The sequence below is a fragment of the Nannospalax galili genome, unplaced genomic scaffold, assembly GCF_000622305.1.
Source record: "Nannospalax galili isolate Female #2095 unplaced genomic scaffold, S.galili_v1.0 scaffold917, whole genome shotgun sequence".
NCBI classification, from domain to species: domain Eukaryota; kingdom Metazoa; phylum Chordata; class Mammalia; order Rodentia; family Spalacidae; genus Nannospalax; species Nannospalax galili.
Window position 1 is genome coordinate 383,697 of NW_008340972.1, and position 17,129 is coordinate 400,825.

General features: G+C 44.3%; 1 protein-coding gene across 1 annotated transcript in view; it reads right to left on the reverse strand.

Moving 5' to 3' along the window:
* The window catches only part of LOC108491009 (lymphoid-restricted membrane protein), a 45,264-nt gene that overhangs the window by 12,981 nt on the left and 15,154 nt on the right, over positions 1-17,129 (reverse strand). Inside the window, exons 8-14 of the mRNA XM_029564974.1 lie at positions 13,677-13,794; positions 10,049-10,099; positions 7,778-7,855; positions 3,610-3,666; positions 2,588-2,647; positions 2,423-2,487; positions 898-997 (exon numbers count right to left, since the gene is read on the reverse strand). Of these exons, the coding sequence (XP_029420834.1) occupies positions 898-997; positions 2,423-2,487; positions 2,588-2,647; positions 3,610-3,666; positions 7,778-7,855; positions 10,049-10,099; positions 13,677-13,794 (529 nt within the window). The remainder of the gene's footprint in view (positions 1-897; positions 998-2,422; positions 2,488-2,587; positions 2,648-3,609; positions 3,667-7,777; positions 7,856-10,048; positions 10,100-13,676; positions 13,795-17,129) is intronic.

Genomic DNA, 17,129 nt, shown 5'->3' on the forward strand with positions numbered 1-17,129 from the left:
CTTTCTGAGATCAAGGCCAACGTGGTCTACATAGTGAGTTCCAGGTCAGCTGGGGCTACAGGAAAACCCTGTCTCAAAAAAAGACCCCCCAAAAACCCCAAAAACCAAATCCAAAATAACAACAAAAAACACCCATCATTTAAAATTTTACTTTTTATTTTTAACTGTTGAGTATTTTGCCTGTATGTATGGAAGTGCACCTGTGGATGCAGTACCCACAGGAGCCAGAAGGTGGCACTAGGTCCCCTGGAGCTAGGCAATGAATAGTGAGCTGCCATGTGGGTGCTGGGAACTGAACCTCTGCCAGAACAGCCAGTGCTCTTAACTGCTGTGTCATCTCCCCAGCCCCTAAACCCTAGATTTTAACGAAGCCACTCATTTCACCATTTAAAAATTTTTGGTCTTAGTCAGGCGTGGTGGTGCACGCCTTTAATCCCAGCACTTAGGAGGCAGTGGCAGGTGGATCTCTGTGAGATCAAGGCCAGCCTGGTCTACATAGTGAGTTCCAGGTCAGCTGGGGCTACAGAGAGACCCTGTCTCAAAAAGACTGAACAAAAACCCACAAACTAAGCTAAAGTAACACATAGCTCACAGATCACCACTGCTACCGTTAGAATCCCAAGTGGAGACTGGTGATGGTGATCTGTGTGAAAAGACCACAAATAGATTTCTAAAGTCCCAATTCACTGAATGCATACTTCAGTTAACCAGGGCTTGAAACTTTGTGTAGAGTCCCCCAGATTGAGAGAACTGAAACTTTATTCTAAAAAAGCTGTCAGGAGAATACCTTCAAAATGTCCTGGGTGGGTTTCATCTAGTCTGGACCCTCCATAATCATAAGCTATGTCTAGGGTCAGCTATAAGTGTAAGATTTTCCCTTAACTATCAAGGCCTCACCTCTGCAGTCTGGGCCAGAGCAAGCTCATCATGTAAAGATTTTACTTCTTCAGAGACGATATTCTTGCTATGTCCACTGTCATTCAGCTGGATCCCATTCCTTAAAAAATAAAAAAAACCAGCAGTTCAGCCTAGTTAACATGCCTCCAGCACAACTGAAGTCACCACAATAGAGAGAATTCCACCAAACCATCAGTTTATGCTTGGATATGAAATGTCCCTACAGGGTCACAGTGGAACACTTGATCCCAAGCTGCCAGTGCTACCTGGGGAGGTTGTGGAACCTTTGGGGCCAGCCTTGAGAAGACCCTCACTAGGGCCATGTCTTTGTAGGCTGTCCCAGGTCTCTGGTCCCAGTCTCCCTCCACTTCCTTCTTCCTGTCTACTGTGAGGCATCAACTGCAGCCAGGTGTTCCCACCACCACAATGTTCTGTTACTGAAGCCCTAGGATCAGCAGGGCAAAGGACGCAGGCTGAAACTTTAAAATATGAGAGCAAATAAATCTTAGAGGAGAAATGAGTTCCTTTCCTGCAGGAACTGCAGACTAGTGACTCCAGATGGTCAGAATCCAGCAGGTTACACTTCGTAAAGAGAATTGGAACCAACAGAGTGGGTGCTTTCAACAAGAATCTAGGTTTCTGGTTTTTCTTCCAATATAGGCACATGGGTCTCTGGTCTTGATGTAATGTTTAGCTGGAGCTGGGAAGAGGCTTCCTTTGTTCTAGGTGAGTACTGTGCCTTTCTCACAAACATCTACAACATTGTGTGCATAAATTCCATTGCTTTACGTCCATGGCTCCTGTGGATCCTGAATTTGTAAGTTATTCATGCTCAGAAACAAATTATTGCAATAAGGGATAAGATAGATAGATGATAGATAGATGGTAGATGACAGATATAGATATAGATGATAGATGACAGACATAGATATAAATGATAGCTGGATAACAGATAGATGGATAGATAGATAGATGGATGATGGATGGATGGAGGGATGGAGGGATGGATGGATGGATATCCTGGGAAAGAGGTTATCACTGCACCATACTCACTCCCAGGATATGTGGAGGTGGAACATTTGTAAGGTAATGAGGTCATGAGGGTGAATCAATCATTGATGGGATTAGTGTCCTCCTAAAAAGAGGACACAGAGTTAACTAGCTCTCTATCCTCCATGTGAAGCTATAGAAACATGCTGGCACCCAGCAGCCTGAAACAGGATCCTCACTAGAACCCAACCCTGACAGCATCCTGACCTCAGACCTCAAGTTTCTAGAACCATGAGAAGAAAATGTTTATTGTCCTAGATACCCAGCCCATGGTGTTTTGTTAAGCAGCCCTGGCTGACTGACAGGAAGGGTCATGGAAAACTCATAAAGGTCTCATGAAGAAAAGCACAGAAAATTCAACATACAAAGGCAGTGAAGAGGCAGTGGGCAGAGGTAAAGCCCTGTGTGCAGCTCCGTGGACCAGTAGCAGAGCATAGAGGACCAGGAAGAGGGTCGAGAGCCTCTCTGTACTTACACAATGAGTTCATGTTGAAAGTGCTGTAATTCATGAGCCAGTTTGTCTTTATCCCCTCGTAAATCCTGGAATCACACACACACGGGGCTGTATATATCAGTCTAGTGAGAAATCCACATTTAGAGTTGGCAACCCCATCGTGTGAGCTGTGAGACCATGCCGTACCTCAATAACACTTCTGTATTCTATGATGGTTGACTTCAGTTCTTCAATGCTTAGATTCTTCTGAAAAGAATAGCCAAGTAATAGCCAAACGAAGTAAGGGGGTTACCAAAACAAGACCAGCAGGTACAAGTGATGAGCAGTGCTCATTATTTTATCCCATATTGGCACAGTGAGTGGGACGTGGGCAATGCCCAGTTGCTATCTAATGAACACCGAGTAGGAGTGCAGAATGATGGAAAGACCAGAGACCTGGGGGAACCAAGTGGGGATCACAGTCACAGTATCAGAAACAGAGAAAAATGGGAGGCCAAGTTAGTACAGTGCTCAGCATCCCGGCCACAATTACAAACGTCTCCTTGGAAACTTTCTAATACACGAGAAAAGGAAAAGCAGTGACTACTGCGTCTTCACGCCTGCCTCCCACCCTGTGGATTCTGTACGGATTCCCACCCTGTGGATTCTGTACGGATTCCCACCGCGCGGATTCTGTATGGATGACCACTGTGCGGATTCTGTACGGATTCCTACTGTGCGTGCTTACTCACGCATTGTTCTCTCTTTGTCTCTTGAAGCCACTCTGGCCATCATTTAGGAAGCCAACATCTTTAGTTGCTGAGTGGGCTATGGTCACAGGATGCAAGGATAAGTTTCCATCCTTGTACCTATCAATGAGTCAAGCCAGGTAGCAAATAACTGGGGACCTGTTCCTCCTCATCCCTAAAATGAATAGCTGTGCATTCACTCCTGTTGTTATAATCAAAACTCCATCACTGGCAGCTAACCGGTGACAGACACTGGTATCCTGATGTTGCACAATATGAATGAACACTACCAGAATTTAGGGTTTAGTTCAAACTTACTCCAAATAAATGTGACCTGTCTGCTACAAGGAAAGTCTTATTTATACCTAATAACAGTGTCAGATCTTTCAATAGGGGTGGAGTTACACAAATTGCCATCTCCTTCAGGATTTGGACAGAGCTAGCAGTCTGTCGTATTCGGATCTTGGGGAGAGGACCTACCTTTTCCATGGCTGCGTCCTTCCTCAACAACATGTTCTCATATGTGTGCAACTGCATCTGAAAAGACAATTGAGCCGGGGGTGATGGTGTGTGCCTCAATCCCAGCATTGGAGAAGCAGAAGTAGCTAGATCTCAGTGAGATGGAGGCCAGCCTGGTCTACTTAGTGAGTTCCAGGCCAGCTGTGGCTACAGGGAGACCCTGTCTCAAAAAAAAACAAAGTGAAAAGACAATTGGGTAAAACCGTTGGAACAGAAACAAGACAGTGCCAGAAATCATTCTAAGAGTGTCAGGCTTCTGAGGTGCCCAGAACACGCCTGTGTTTGTAAGTTTATGATGAACTTTCACGTCCAGCCTCACAACCACCCCGGGCAAGGAGCGCCACTCCCCCTTTGCACGAGGCAACCAAAGCTCAGCACTATCAGATTCTCCCAAGGACACGCAAGGTCAGCGGCATAACTGAGGCCAGAATGTGTGCGCAAGCTCCAGACCGAGGCCCTCCCCTGCTGCTCACATCTAACCATAAGGTGCAGGTGTGTTCAGGTTCACTTTCTCAGAGAAATCAGAGTCTAGACAGGACGTGGACACAGTGTTTATAAGGGCACATGGAAGAAACTTCCCTTTTCAAAAGCATAATTTGGACTGGGGATGTAACTCACTGGGAGAGCTCTCGAGCTGTATGTGTGAGACCCAGGTGTAACCCCCAATCGCTCTGTCTCTCTCATACACACACAGCTTAATTTAAAGGCATTCAAGCAGTTCTTTTTGCAAGGTATGATAAGTATCAGTTCATTCAAATAAAATTGAGCTAGATATTACAGGCTTCTTAGAAAAATAATCAACATAGAAGCAGAATCAAAATTATGTACGTTGGATGTCTCTATAGCTCTAAAGATATTTTCACACAACATCTGAAGTTTCCCAGAAACTTTCAAACAAGACCCAGCATAGCCATTTAACAGATGAGGAATCTGAGGTGTGGAGGTTAGCTCCCTGTTCGAGGTCATGAAGTTTAAGCCTTGCAGACAGGATCTCACCTTCTACCTCCAACTCTTTATTAGTTTATTAAAGTTCTATTTTCCAAAAGCAGCCATTCCTAGTATAGATTTGACTTTAATGTCTGAATTACTGCTAGATGGAGGCCAGCCTGGTCTACTTAGTGAGTTCCAGGCCAGCTGTGGCTACAGGGAGACCCTGTCTCAAAAAAAACAAAGTGAAAAGACAATTGGGTAAAACCGTTGGAACAGAAACAAGACAGTGCCAGAAATCATTCTAAGAGTGTCAGGCTTCTGAGGTGCCCAGAACACGCCTGTGTTTGTAAGTTTATGATGAACTTTCACGTCCAGCCTCACAACCACCCCGGGCAAGGAGCGCCACTCCCCCTTTGCACGAGGCAACCAAAGCTCAGCACTATCAGATTCTCCCAAGGACACGCAAGGTCAGCGGCATAACTGAGGCCAGAATGTGTGTGCAAGCTCCAGACCGAGGCCCTCCCCTGCTGCTCACATCTAACCATAAGGTGCAGGTGTGTTCAGCTTCACTTTCTCAGAGAAATCAGAGTCTAGATAGGACGTGGACACAGTGTTTATGAGGGCACATGGAAGAAACTTCCTTTTTCAAAAGCATAATTTGGACTGGGGATGTAACTCACTGGGAGAGTTCTCGAGCTGTATGTGTGAGACCCAGGTGTAACCCCCAATCGCTCTGTCTCTCTCATACACACACAGCTTAATTTAAAGGCATTCAAGCAGTTCTTTTTGCAAGGTATGATAAGTATCAGTTCATTCAAATAAAATTGAGCTAGATGGTACAGGCTTCTTAGAAAAATAATCAACATAGAAGCAGAATCAAAATTATGTACGTTGGATGTCTCTATAGCTCTAAAGATATTTTCACACAACATCTGAAGTTTCCCAGAAACTTTCAAACAAGACCCAGCATAGCCATTTAACAGATGAGGAATCTGAGGTGTGGAGGTTAGCTCCCTGTTCAAGGTCATGAAGTTTAAGCCTTGCAGACAGGATCTCACCTTCTACCTCTAGCTCTTTATTAGTTTATTAAAGTTCTATTTTCCAAAAGCAGCCATTCCTAGTAGAGAATTGACTTTAATGTCTGAATTACAGCTGCTACGGTGAATGTGCACACACAAGCAATGCTGGCTTCTACGAGGAGGTGCGGATATTCCACCCAGAGATATGGAATTTAAGTAGATCATTTCAGACATGAAAAACAAACAATGTTGCACAAATAACCGACTGAGATGGTGAGAGGGCGTAATTCATGATGTTATGAACAGGTGCTTTCCATTTCCCGATAAGAAGCCATGACAGCAAAACCAGGCACTACACGGAGAGTCTTCAGGCACAAGGTAAACGAAGCACCTGCTTGCAGATCATTTTAAATGTAATCAAGGATAGACCCTGTCCTGGTTTGTTTCTTCATTGCTGTGACAAAACACTCTGACCGCTACCAACTTGGGGAGGAAAGGGTTTATTCAGCTTACATCTCCTGGGTTACAGTTCATTAGAGAGCCCAAGGTAGGAACTCAGGGCAGGAACCTGGAGGCAGGAGCTGCAGCGCAGGCCATGGAGGAACGCTGCTTACCAGCTTGCTCCCCTGGTCCCTGCTCAGCCTGCTTTCTTATGCAACACAGGCCCACGTGCCCAGGGGTGGCACCACCCACAGTGGGCTGGGCCCTCCCACATCACTCATCAAGAAGATGCCTCTCAGACATGGCCACAGGTCCGATAGAGGAAATTCCCCAATTGAAGCTCCCTCAACCCAGGTGTGTCAGGTTGACACTAATGCTGTCCAGCACAGATACCCCCCTACTCCTCCACATTTTTATAATTAAGAAGATATGGTTACTGAAGCCTTTCTGGATCTGGGGATTTTTTAAAAAATCAAAGCTGTTGAATTAGAAAATGCCACTATTATTAAAAAGACAAGTGACAGCTGCTGGCAAAGACAAAGATTTGAACTTTCCTGCAGTGCTGGTAGAAGGCGAAATGGTTCAGCCACTTTGGAAATCAGGAAGTTCCTCAAAAAGGCTAAATACAAAAATCGCCTCATGAGCCAGTAAGTCTGTGCCCAGGTTATTAACCAAGAGAGGCAAAAGCTCACTCACACAAAAACTTGTACAGATATTCTTAGTAGTACTGTTCACAAGAGCCAAGAAATGGAACCAGCTCAGATGTCCATCAACTAAAGACCAGACTAATATGATGTATTGGGACCTGAGAGATGCTCTGCAGTTAAGAGCACAGGCTGCTCTTGCAGAGGACCCAAGTTCCGTTCCCAGCACCCACATGGTGGCTAACAACCATCTGTAGCTCCAGTTCCAAGGAATCTGATGCCCTCTTCTGACCTCCTCAGGCATTGCACAACACAGGTATGCTTACATACAGGCAGGCAATACACTCATACACAAAAATATAAATAATAAATATTTTAAATATGACATATTGGGCTGAAGAGATGGCTTGGTGGTTAAGAGTGCACATCATTCTTGGAGAGGATCTGAGTTCAATTCCCAAACCCATGTTAGATGGCTCACAACTGCCTGTAACTCCAGCTCCAGGGGCTCCAAAACCCTTTTCTGGCCTCTGCCCTGACACAGACACACACATACACAAATAAATCAAAAATAATATAAAAAAACATTTTAAAATTGTATACTGATATAAGGGAATATTATTCAGAAAAAAAGGAAGTCTTGGTACAGAGCATGGATGAGTTCCAAAAACATATCAAAGAAACCAAGAAACTATAAAAAGACCACAAGCTGTACAGTTCCAGACGTCAAGAGTCCAGGATAGATAAATGAAGAAAGGTAGAAAATCGACCATCGGTTGCCTAGGGCCATAGAAATTATAAAAGGGCCTTCTGGAAACAAGACTGTCAGTTCAGTCCTGGTAAGCAGGTATGTGAATATGCCCAAACTCACCAACTTCATAGTCAGTGGGTGCATTTTATGGCCTCTGAACTCACTAAAGTTGGTTCCAGAATACAATGAGGTTAAAGAAATTGCCCTGCCTCTGATCCAGACATTCTAGGCATTTAAATTTCACAACTGAGAATTTCAGGTTGTCATGCAAGTCACACACACTTTCATAGAATGGTATAGGTTTGACACAAGGGAAATGTTTTACAGGTTTGGGGAGTGCTGACCTGATGTTCTTTCTCCGTTTCAGATAATTCCTCAATCTTCTTTTCCAGTAAGTCTATGTCCATGGCGTTCTTGATATTCTAACGTAGAAGGAAATAATGGTTTTACATTTAGCACCACAGGAAACAGAGGGGCAGCCCAGGGGAGTCTCTCTGATGATGTGGTATTTCATCACTAGTGTGAAAACTTAGAACTGCAACTGAACATGTGCATTCCCACAACCCAGGGCCTCAGGAGGCAGAGGCAGGTTGACAGCCTGGTCCCTACAGCAAGTCCTGGGCCAGCCTGGGCTACATGGCAAGGCTGCTTCAAAAAAAAATCATTACAATTTATTCACTAAAGATTTATTCTTTCTATGAGAAGTTCATGCACTATGTTTCATCATACCCACCTGACTCTTCTTCTAACTCCACCCCCTTCCCCTCCCAGACTCTTGTCTTTTTTTATATAATCCATCAAGTGTAGTTAGTGCTGCTCATATCACACAGATGTAGGGCCATTTATTGGGGTTTGGGCAACCTGTCAGGGGTCACACCCTCAAATAAAACAATGACTTTCCCTTCCCCAGCCATCAGCTCCCAATGGCTCTTCAATCCGAGGTGGGATTTTGGGAGCCCCCCCTTACCCACACTGCAGTTTTCACTGATGGATAAAACTTTAGATTTGTCCATAAACATGATGCTTTAAGGGGCTGGAGAGACCCTTAGCAGTTAAGAGCACTGGCTGCTGTTACAGAGGACCCAGGTTGGGTTCCCAGCACCAAATGGCAGCTAATTAACAACCATCTTCCAGGGGATCCACTGCCCTCTTCTGGCCTCCAGAAGCACTGCACAACAGAGGTGCACTTACATGCAAGCGAAACCCTCATACACATAAAAATAAATAAAATGTAAGAAGCAAATGTGATACCTTGGTTTTGATCACCCTGGAATACTGTTAGTAGTAACCCCTCCACGCCGCAACTCCCAGTTCAGTCACTCACTCCCAATAATAACTTTCAATCTGTCATTCCTGAGCACCACTGCCTCTCCATGAACTGCATTACGAGCATCTCGCTCTTCAACCACAATCTTCTTTCCAGGTTCCATCCAACACCACCACCAAGCCAACCTTCAGTCACTACCACAGCCTATAATCCATGGGTCCTTCCATCCTCCCTGGCTTAATCTCTTCAATAGTCATTATCATTACCCTAACATGCCCAAGGTCCCTGGTGCATACTTTTTTTATACTTAAAAAATGTTTTATTTTATGTGTACAAGTGTATTGCCTGCATGTATGAGTGCACCCATGTCATGCAATGCCGCAGAGGTCAGAGGGCTTCGGATTCCCCTGGAACTGGAGTTAAGGATGGTTCGTAGCTGCCACGTGGGTGCTGGGAATCGAAACCGTGCCCTCTGCAAGAGCAGTCAGTTCTCTTAACTGCTGAGCCATCTCTCTAGCCCCCATACTTTTTTCTTACTCAAATTAGCTTGCCACTGGCTCCATGCCAGCACCCCTCAGATAAATATGACAGGTGAAGAAACCCACCATGTCAGAGCTTTGTGACCTTTAGGCTCCGTGCTTACTGGTGATCGTATGTATAATCCTGGTCTATTCACTCTTCATGTATGTCAATCAGGGATCAGAGCAAGCTGCCCACCCCAGAAGCCAAATCTGGCTGACCCTCTGTTTCTGCCAAGTAGGTTTTATCCATTCACAGTGGAGTTCCTGTGTTTCCATGTTGTCTGGCTGCTGTCACGCTGCAAAAGTGAGCAAAGGCCTTTGGACAGAAAAGCCAGGAAAGATGGACTGTCAGGTCCTCCACGAAAAATATTCTGGCCCGGAGTATACTCCAGCTTGGTGGTAGAGTGCTTACCTAGCATGTGTAGAGTCCTGGGTTTGACCCTAGCACTTCAAAACAAATGAACAAACAAAAAACAAGTAAACAAAAACAGATGTAAGCAGTAAGCAAAAGTTGTAAATTTGGGCCCATAGGATGGTTCAGGGGGTAAAGGCACTTTCCAGTAAACCTGACAACCTGAATTCGATCCCCAGAACCCATATATATGGTTGGAGTAGAGAACCAACTTAACTCCCGTTTTTCCACAGGTAATTGAAGTAATAAGGCATTTGTTTGGATATGAAAGTCCTATCTGTCCTTCATCACCTGTCATCTGAAAAATCAGCCCGCCGTTGTACAGCGAGGCCTGAAGAACCAGGCTGCTAACTCGGAGCCCGTGGCTGTGTGTGTCCCCAGTTGTCCACACCAGCACGTAATGATTTTGACGCACCTCTTCCTGAAGAATCCGAATCTGAAGAATCAGAGCCCTGTTTTCCGTCTCCTGGAAAAACAACAAAAATCCACTAAAATTAGGGATTTTGTAACAATTCTGCATATTTTCTCCCAAGGCTGTGTGACAGGCTTTCCCTTTACTGCTTCCTGGTACTCACATGTCACAACTGAGCCTGCTTTGAAGACATTCTCTTTTAAAAAATTACGTTGGGGCTGGAGAGATGGCTCAGTGGTTAAGAGCATTGGCTGCTCTTACAGAGGATCCGGGTTTGGTTCCCAGCACCTACATGACAGCTAACAACTGTCTGTAACTCCAGGTCCAGGGGATCCAACAGCCTCTTGTGTCCTCCACGGGCATTGCACGACACGGGTGCACTTACACACATGCAGGCAATACACTCATATACATAATAAAATCAATTGTTCTTTAAAATGTTTATTTTTATTTTATGTGAGTGTTTTACCTGCATATATGTAAGTGCGCCACATGCCTACAATGCCTGTGGAGGCCAGAAGTAGGCCTCGGATCCCCTGGAACTGGATATGGACAGTTGTTAGCTACCATGTGGATTCCGAGAATTGAATTCGGGTCCTCTATGAGAGCAGCCAGTGCTCTTAACAGCTGAACCATCTCTCAAGCCCCTGAAAGTATTTTCTTTTGTGTTTATTCATTTAGACGAGGTCTTGCTATGTAGCCCAGGATATCCTTCAGCCATCCCAAGTTCTGAGATCACAGGTGTTTGCCACCATGCCTGGCCTAAAACGTTTCAAAGTTTGTTGTTTCTGTACCAGTGAAGTCTTTTCTCTATACAGCACGATATTAGGAAGAGATGGAAGATCATAAACCAGCCACGTGGCTTTTCCCCCCAATAATTCACACCACATATTATCTTTGACCTCAACTCCATCAGGACTTCCAGACTTCTACCTGAGGCTGTGGCTAGCCCCAGAGTCAATGTCACCATAGCAGACAAACATCAAAAACTGTTTTCCCATTCATAGCCTTGAGCTCAAACCATCAGAAGAAAAATTATTCCAGGACACGACATTTGCCAACATGCTAACAGTGGACCTCATGACTAGGTTGAAGTAAAGATTTCATGGGGGTTTACATTTTTTTAATTTTTAAAAATATTTTATTTATTATTTTTATTTTATGTGTATGCATGTATTGCCTACATGTAGGTAAGTGCACGCATGGCGTGCAATGCCTGTGGAGGACAGAAGAGGCTGTTGGATTCCCTGGGACTGGAGTTATGGACAGTTGTTAGCTGCCATGTGAGTGCTGGGATTCTAACCCGGGTCTTCTGTAAGAACATCCAGTGCTCTTAACTGCTGAGCCATCTCTCCAGCCCTGGGTTTACATTTTTAAAAACTGTTTTTATTTTATGTAAGTGTATTGTCTGCATATATATGTACATGCACCTGTGTTGTGCAAAGCCTGCATAGATCAGACAAGGGAATCAGATTCCCCTGGAACTGGAGTTGTTGTAGATGATTGTTTGCTACTATGTGAGTGCTGGGAATCGAACTCAGGTCCTCTGCAAGAGCAGCCAGTACTCTTAATCACTGAACCATTTCTCCAGCTCCACGTTTTAAAAAATATTTCGTATGTTCGGGTGTGGAGGTCAGAGTCCCCTTTCTTTGGGAGTCCAGTCTGTTTTCTCCATCCACCATGTGGGTCCCAGGCGTTGAATTCAGGTTGTCAGCCTTGACAGCTCGTGCTTTTTACCCACTGAGCAGTCTTTGAAGCCAGGGCTATTTTTTTTTCCTTGTTAATATGCAATGTTTTTAGAGTGAACAGACATTGCTTTTCTAACAAGGCAGAAATCTCCCAGGCTAGGCTTTTGTTGAAGGGAGCCAATGGTGATTCCTGCAGAGAACACCTGTGCTCATCCCATGACTGTGTACACACCCTTTGTACAGAGCTCTCTTCCAAGTCAAATAAATAAATATAGGAACACCACATATCATCTGCCTGCAGTCAGAAACCTGAATTTGATTCCAGTCCCAACAATTATGAGACAAGTGTCTTTGAACCATTAAAACAGTACAGGACTGGGCTGGAGAGATGGCTCAGTGGCTAAGAGCACTTGCTGCTCTTCTAGAGGACCAGATGTTCAATTCCCAGCACCCACATCAGATAGCTCACAATTGCCTGTAACTCCAGCTCCAGGGGATCTGACGCCCTCTTCTGGCCTCCAAGGGCACCTGCACTTCTGTGCATAAACCCACACATAGACATATAGACATACACATAATTTAAAAAATCAATTAAAAAACAGTACTAGACTCTATCATTCCAGTAAATTTAAGCAACACACAGGAAACTACAACAATATCCACTTCTGTCTCACAGAATCTTTGTGTTTACTAATGAGGTAAAATATTAAAAATTATCTGGGCTGGAGAGAGGGCTCAGCGGTTAAGAGCACTGGCTGCTCTTGCAGAGGATCTGGCTTCAGTTCTCAGCACACATATGGTGGCTAACAACTGTCTGTAACTCCAGTTCCAGGGGATTTGATGCCCTCTTCTGACCTCTGCAGGCACTGTATAACATGGGTGCACTTACATGCAGGCAGTACACTCATACACATAAAATATATTCAAAAAATATTAAAAATTCTCTTGAAATTATAAAACAGTGCTGGGCATGGTGGTGCATGCCTTTAATCCCAGTGCTCAGGAGGCAAAGACAGGTAGATCTCCACGAGTTCAAGGCCAGCCTGGTCTACACAGAGAATTCTAGGCCAGCTGGGGCTACAGGGAAACTCTGTCTGAAAAAGACCAAAATTTTTTTTTAATTTAAAAAATGAAATAAAATTAAAAAAGAAATTATAAAACAGTATAAAATGCAAAGGAGTGAGACTGAGTATGTAGGACCCTGGGCTTCGGCCAGTGCAGTAAGGATACAAGATGTTCAGAAGACAGAAATGGCCTGAACGCTGGGCACCTAAGCTTCCTTGAGCTTCTCGTCCTGAGGTGAGGAGCACCGCCTTCCACAGCTTTTCTGTCATGTTTAAGAACTCATTTCCCAACTTTGGGAAATATTACAGGGAGTTTAGGTTTTCATCAACTATTATGACAGAGACACTTATAGTTTGTTTTGTTTTGTTTGAGACAGGGCCCCAAGTAGTCCATGTCAACCTTGAAGTCATAATGTCACTGAGGATGACTTTGGACTTGATCCACATGCTTCCACCTCCTAAATTCTGGGACTGTAGATGTATACTGCCATGCCTGGCTAAGAATTTTAATCTTGAAGAAAAACGATTTTTTAAAGTTTTTATTACTTATGTGTTTATGTATGTGCACATGCACACATACCACAACACACATGTGAAGGTCACAGGAAAACTTGCGGGAGTTAGTTCTGTCTTCTACCTGCTGAGCTGTCCTGAAAAGTAGTTTTTAATCCTATTTGCCTGTAGTTTCCTAAAGTTCCACCAATTCATTCATCAACCTATTATTTTACAACCAAGTACCTCCCCCCCATGTCTCTGAGGTGCTTGGAATTGAAGTCACGACTTCGTGCATGCTTTGTAAGTGCTCTGTCACTAAGTCAAGCCTACCTGTGTTTCTGTCACGCGACCTCGGTGCTAATTTCCCCATTCTTAATGACTTACAAACTGCTTGTTCTGGGCCATGGTCAAGGTCTTCTGCTCCTCTGAAGCGTTCACCCTGGCTTTCAGCTCCTCAAGTTCTTCTTCTAACACGCTGGTTCTCCAAATCACTTGCCGGGCACTGTGGGGGTGGGGGGAAGGCCATGAGCAAACCTCAAGTTAACTGCCAATGTCAAAGGTGCTAAGGAAAGACGACTATTTTTGGACCCAAGCTGAAAGCCACAAAAAGTCTAAATCAGGTGCCTATGATAATAAAAATACCACAACATCCTCCATCAGTCAGGGCGCTTAGGAAACAAAGGAGTGGAAGGGAACAGGGCCGGGGAGGGGCATAGAGGGAAAACAGACATAGTTCTGAACCTAACTGAGAGACTTCAGTGGGTCATGAAAATAAGTAAGAGGACAAAGTTGTAGGGCTGGGGCAGGTCTAGGAGGAGTTAGGGGAGGAGTTGTGGGTGAATATGATCAGACTACATTGTATGTATGCATGGAATTCTTAGAGAAAAACATGCTTGAAATAATCAAATTAAGCCAGGTGTGGTGGCGCACGCCTTTAATCCCAGCACTCCGGAGGCAGAGGCAGGCGGATCTCTGTGAGTTCGAGGCCAGCCTGGTCCACATAGTGAGTTCCAGGCCAGCTAGGGCTACAGGGAGACCCTGGCTCAAAAAGACCAAAATAATAATCAAATGAAAATTTAAAACATATTTAGAGTCTCAGGCCATTGAAAAGGCACGTGCATTCGATCCCAGTTCCCGAGTTTGATCCCAAAACCCACATAAAAGGTAGAAAGAGGTCTTTGATCCATTTGGAATTGACTTTTGTGCAAGGTGAAAGATAGGGGTTTAGTTTCATTCTTCTACAAGTGGAGATCCAGTTTTGCCAGCACCCTTTGCTGAACTTGCTGTCTTTCCTCCAGTGAATGTTCTTGGCCCCTTTGTCAAAAATCAGGTGGCTGAAATTGCATTTACTCAAATTTGGGTCTTCAATTTTGTTCCATCGATCTAGGGGTCTATTTTTGTGCCAGTACCCTGTTGTTTTTATGACTATAGCTCTGTAATACAGCTTAAAATCTGGTATAGTAATCCCCCGGCATTGCTCTTTGTGCTCAGGGTTGCTTTGGCTATCGGAGGTCTTTTGTGCTTCCATATGAATCTTAGGATGGTTTTTTCCAACTCTGAAGAATGTCATGGGGATTTTGATTAAAAAAGCGGGGTAGCTGGAGAGATGGCTCAACGGTTAAGAACTCTGTTCTTGCAGAAGACCCGGGTTCGAATCCCAGCACCCACATGGCAGCTAACAACTGTCCATAACTCCAGTTCCAGGGGATCCAACAGCCTCTTCTGTCCTCCGTGGGCATTGCATGACACGGGTGCACTTACATACATGCAGGCAATACAGGCATACACATAAAATAAAAATTAAAACGAAAAAAAAAGGTAGAAAGAGAATTGACTTCACAAAGTTATCCTCTGACCTCGACATGCACACTATGGTATGTGCCTGCACTCACACACACATCGTATACACACACACAATAATTTTTTAAATTGAAAATTTAGGGTCTTGGGGTTGGAGAGATGACTCAGTGGTTAAGAACACTGGCTGCTCTTGCGGAGGACCCAGGTTCAAGTCCCAGCACCCACATGGCACCTAACAACCATCCATAAAACCAGTTCCAGGGGAATCCGACACCCTCTTCTGACCTCCACAGGCATTGCACGACAGGGGTGCACCTACCTACATGCAGGCAATACACTCATACACAGAAAATAAGAAATATTTTAAAATTTAGTCTTTTCAAAACTCATCACTGCCTGAATGACATGGTTCTTTTCCTGACTAAACAATGTGATTTAGTCAACATAATCTTAAGGCTATTTAAGTAATACCCGATATGGGGGTTACAATGGAAGATGAAAGACATGTATTTGCCTTCATGGTTTGCAGACCAGGAAGGAATATTGCTGGACTCCAGTTGACACATTCTGTGAAGTCTTTGATGGCATTTTTAGAATAGCAAAGCATTGGAAAAAATCCAAATAACCATCAAGAAAAAACTGATTAAATATACTGTGATAACCTGTGTCCTAGAATAAGCTACTTGTATAGCTCATTAGACTAGTAGTCATTCTCTGAGGATCTCAAAGAAGGTACATCTTTTTCTTGCTAAGGAATTAATTACACTGATCATTCAAAAAATATTGGGCTCCAACTCTGAACAAGATGTTATACTAAGTATTTAAAAAGGCAAACGTGGGGGCTGGAGACATGGCTCAATGGTTAGGAGTGCTTGCTGCTCTTGCTGAGGACCCAAGTTCAGGTCCTGGCACCCACATGGTGTGACTCAGTCACCTGTAACTCCAGTTCTATAGGCTCTGATACCTCTGGAGGCTCCTGCATACATGTTGCATGCAAAGTTACACAAGCACGCAGACATACATAACAGGAAAAAAGTTAAAATTTTATTTTTATTTGTTTTTATGTCTATGAGTATTTTGCCTGCATGTATTTAAGTGCACTCATGTCAGGCAATGCCCACGGAGGCCAGAAGTGGGCGTCTGATGCCTTGGAATTGGAGTTTGGGACAGTTGTTAGCTACCATATAGGTGCTGAGAACCAAACCCAAGTCCTTTGGAAGAGCAACCACAGCTCTTAGCTTCTGAGCCATCTCTCCAGCCCCGATAAAATTATTTTAAAAGAAAAAAGCAAGGGCTGGAAAGCCTGATGTGGTGGCGCATGCCTTTAATCCCAGCACTCGGGAGGCAGAGGCACTGTGAGTTCAAGGCCAGCCTAGTCTACATAGTGAGTTCCAGGCCAGCTGGGGCTACAGGGGGACCCTGTCTCAAAAAGACCAAAACTAAAACAAAACAATAAAAAACCAAAATTGTATCCCAGGTGTGGCGGCATATGCCTTTAATCCCAGCACTCAGAAGGTAGAGGCAAGGGGATCACTGAGTTCAAGGCTAGCCTGGTCTACACAGCATGTTCCAGACAAGCCAAGGCTATATAGTAAGACCCTGTTTCAAAAGAAAAACAAAAACAAGAATATATCATTATGTTGGGGCTGGAGAGATGGCTCAGCAGTTAAGAGTACTTACTGCTCCTCCAGAGGACCTGGTTTGAGTTCCCAGCATACATCGTGGCTAACACTGTCCTTAACTCTAGTTCTGGGGGATCCAACATCCTCTTCTGATCTCTAGGCACCCATGTGGTGCCCTTACACACATGTAGGCAAAATACTCATACATATAAAATAAAAATATTAAAAGAAAAACAACAACATTGGGGTTGGAAAGATGGCTCAGAAGTTAAGAGGAGTGGCTGCTCTTGCAGAGGACCCAGGCTTGATTCCCAGCACCTACATGGCAGCTAACAAGCGTCAGTAACTCCAGTTCCAGGGGAATCTGATGCTCTCTTCTGACCTCCACAGGCATTGCACGACATGGGTGCACTTA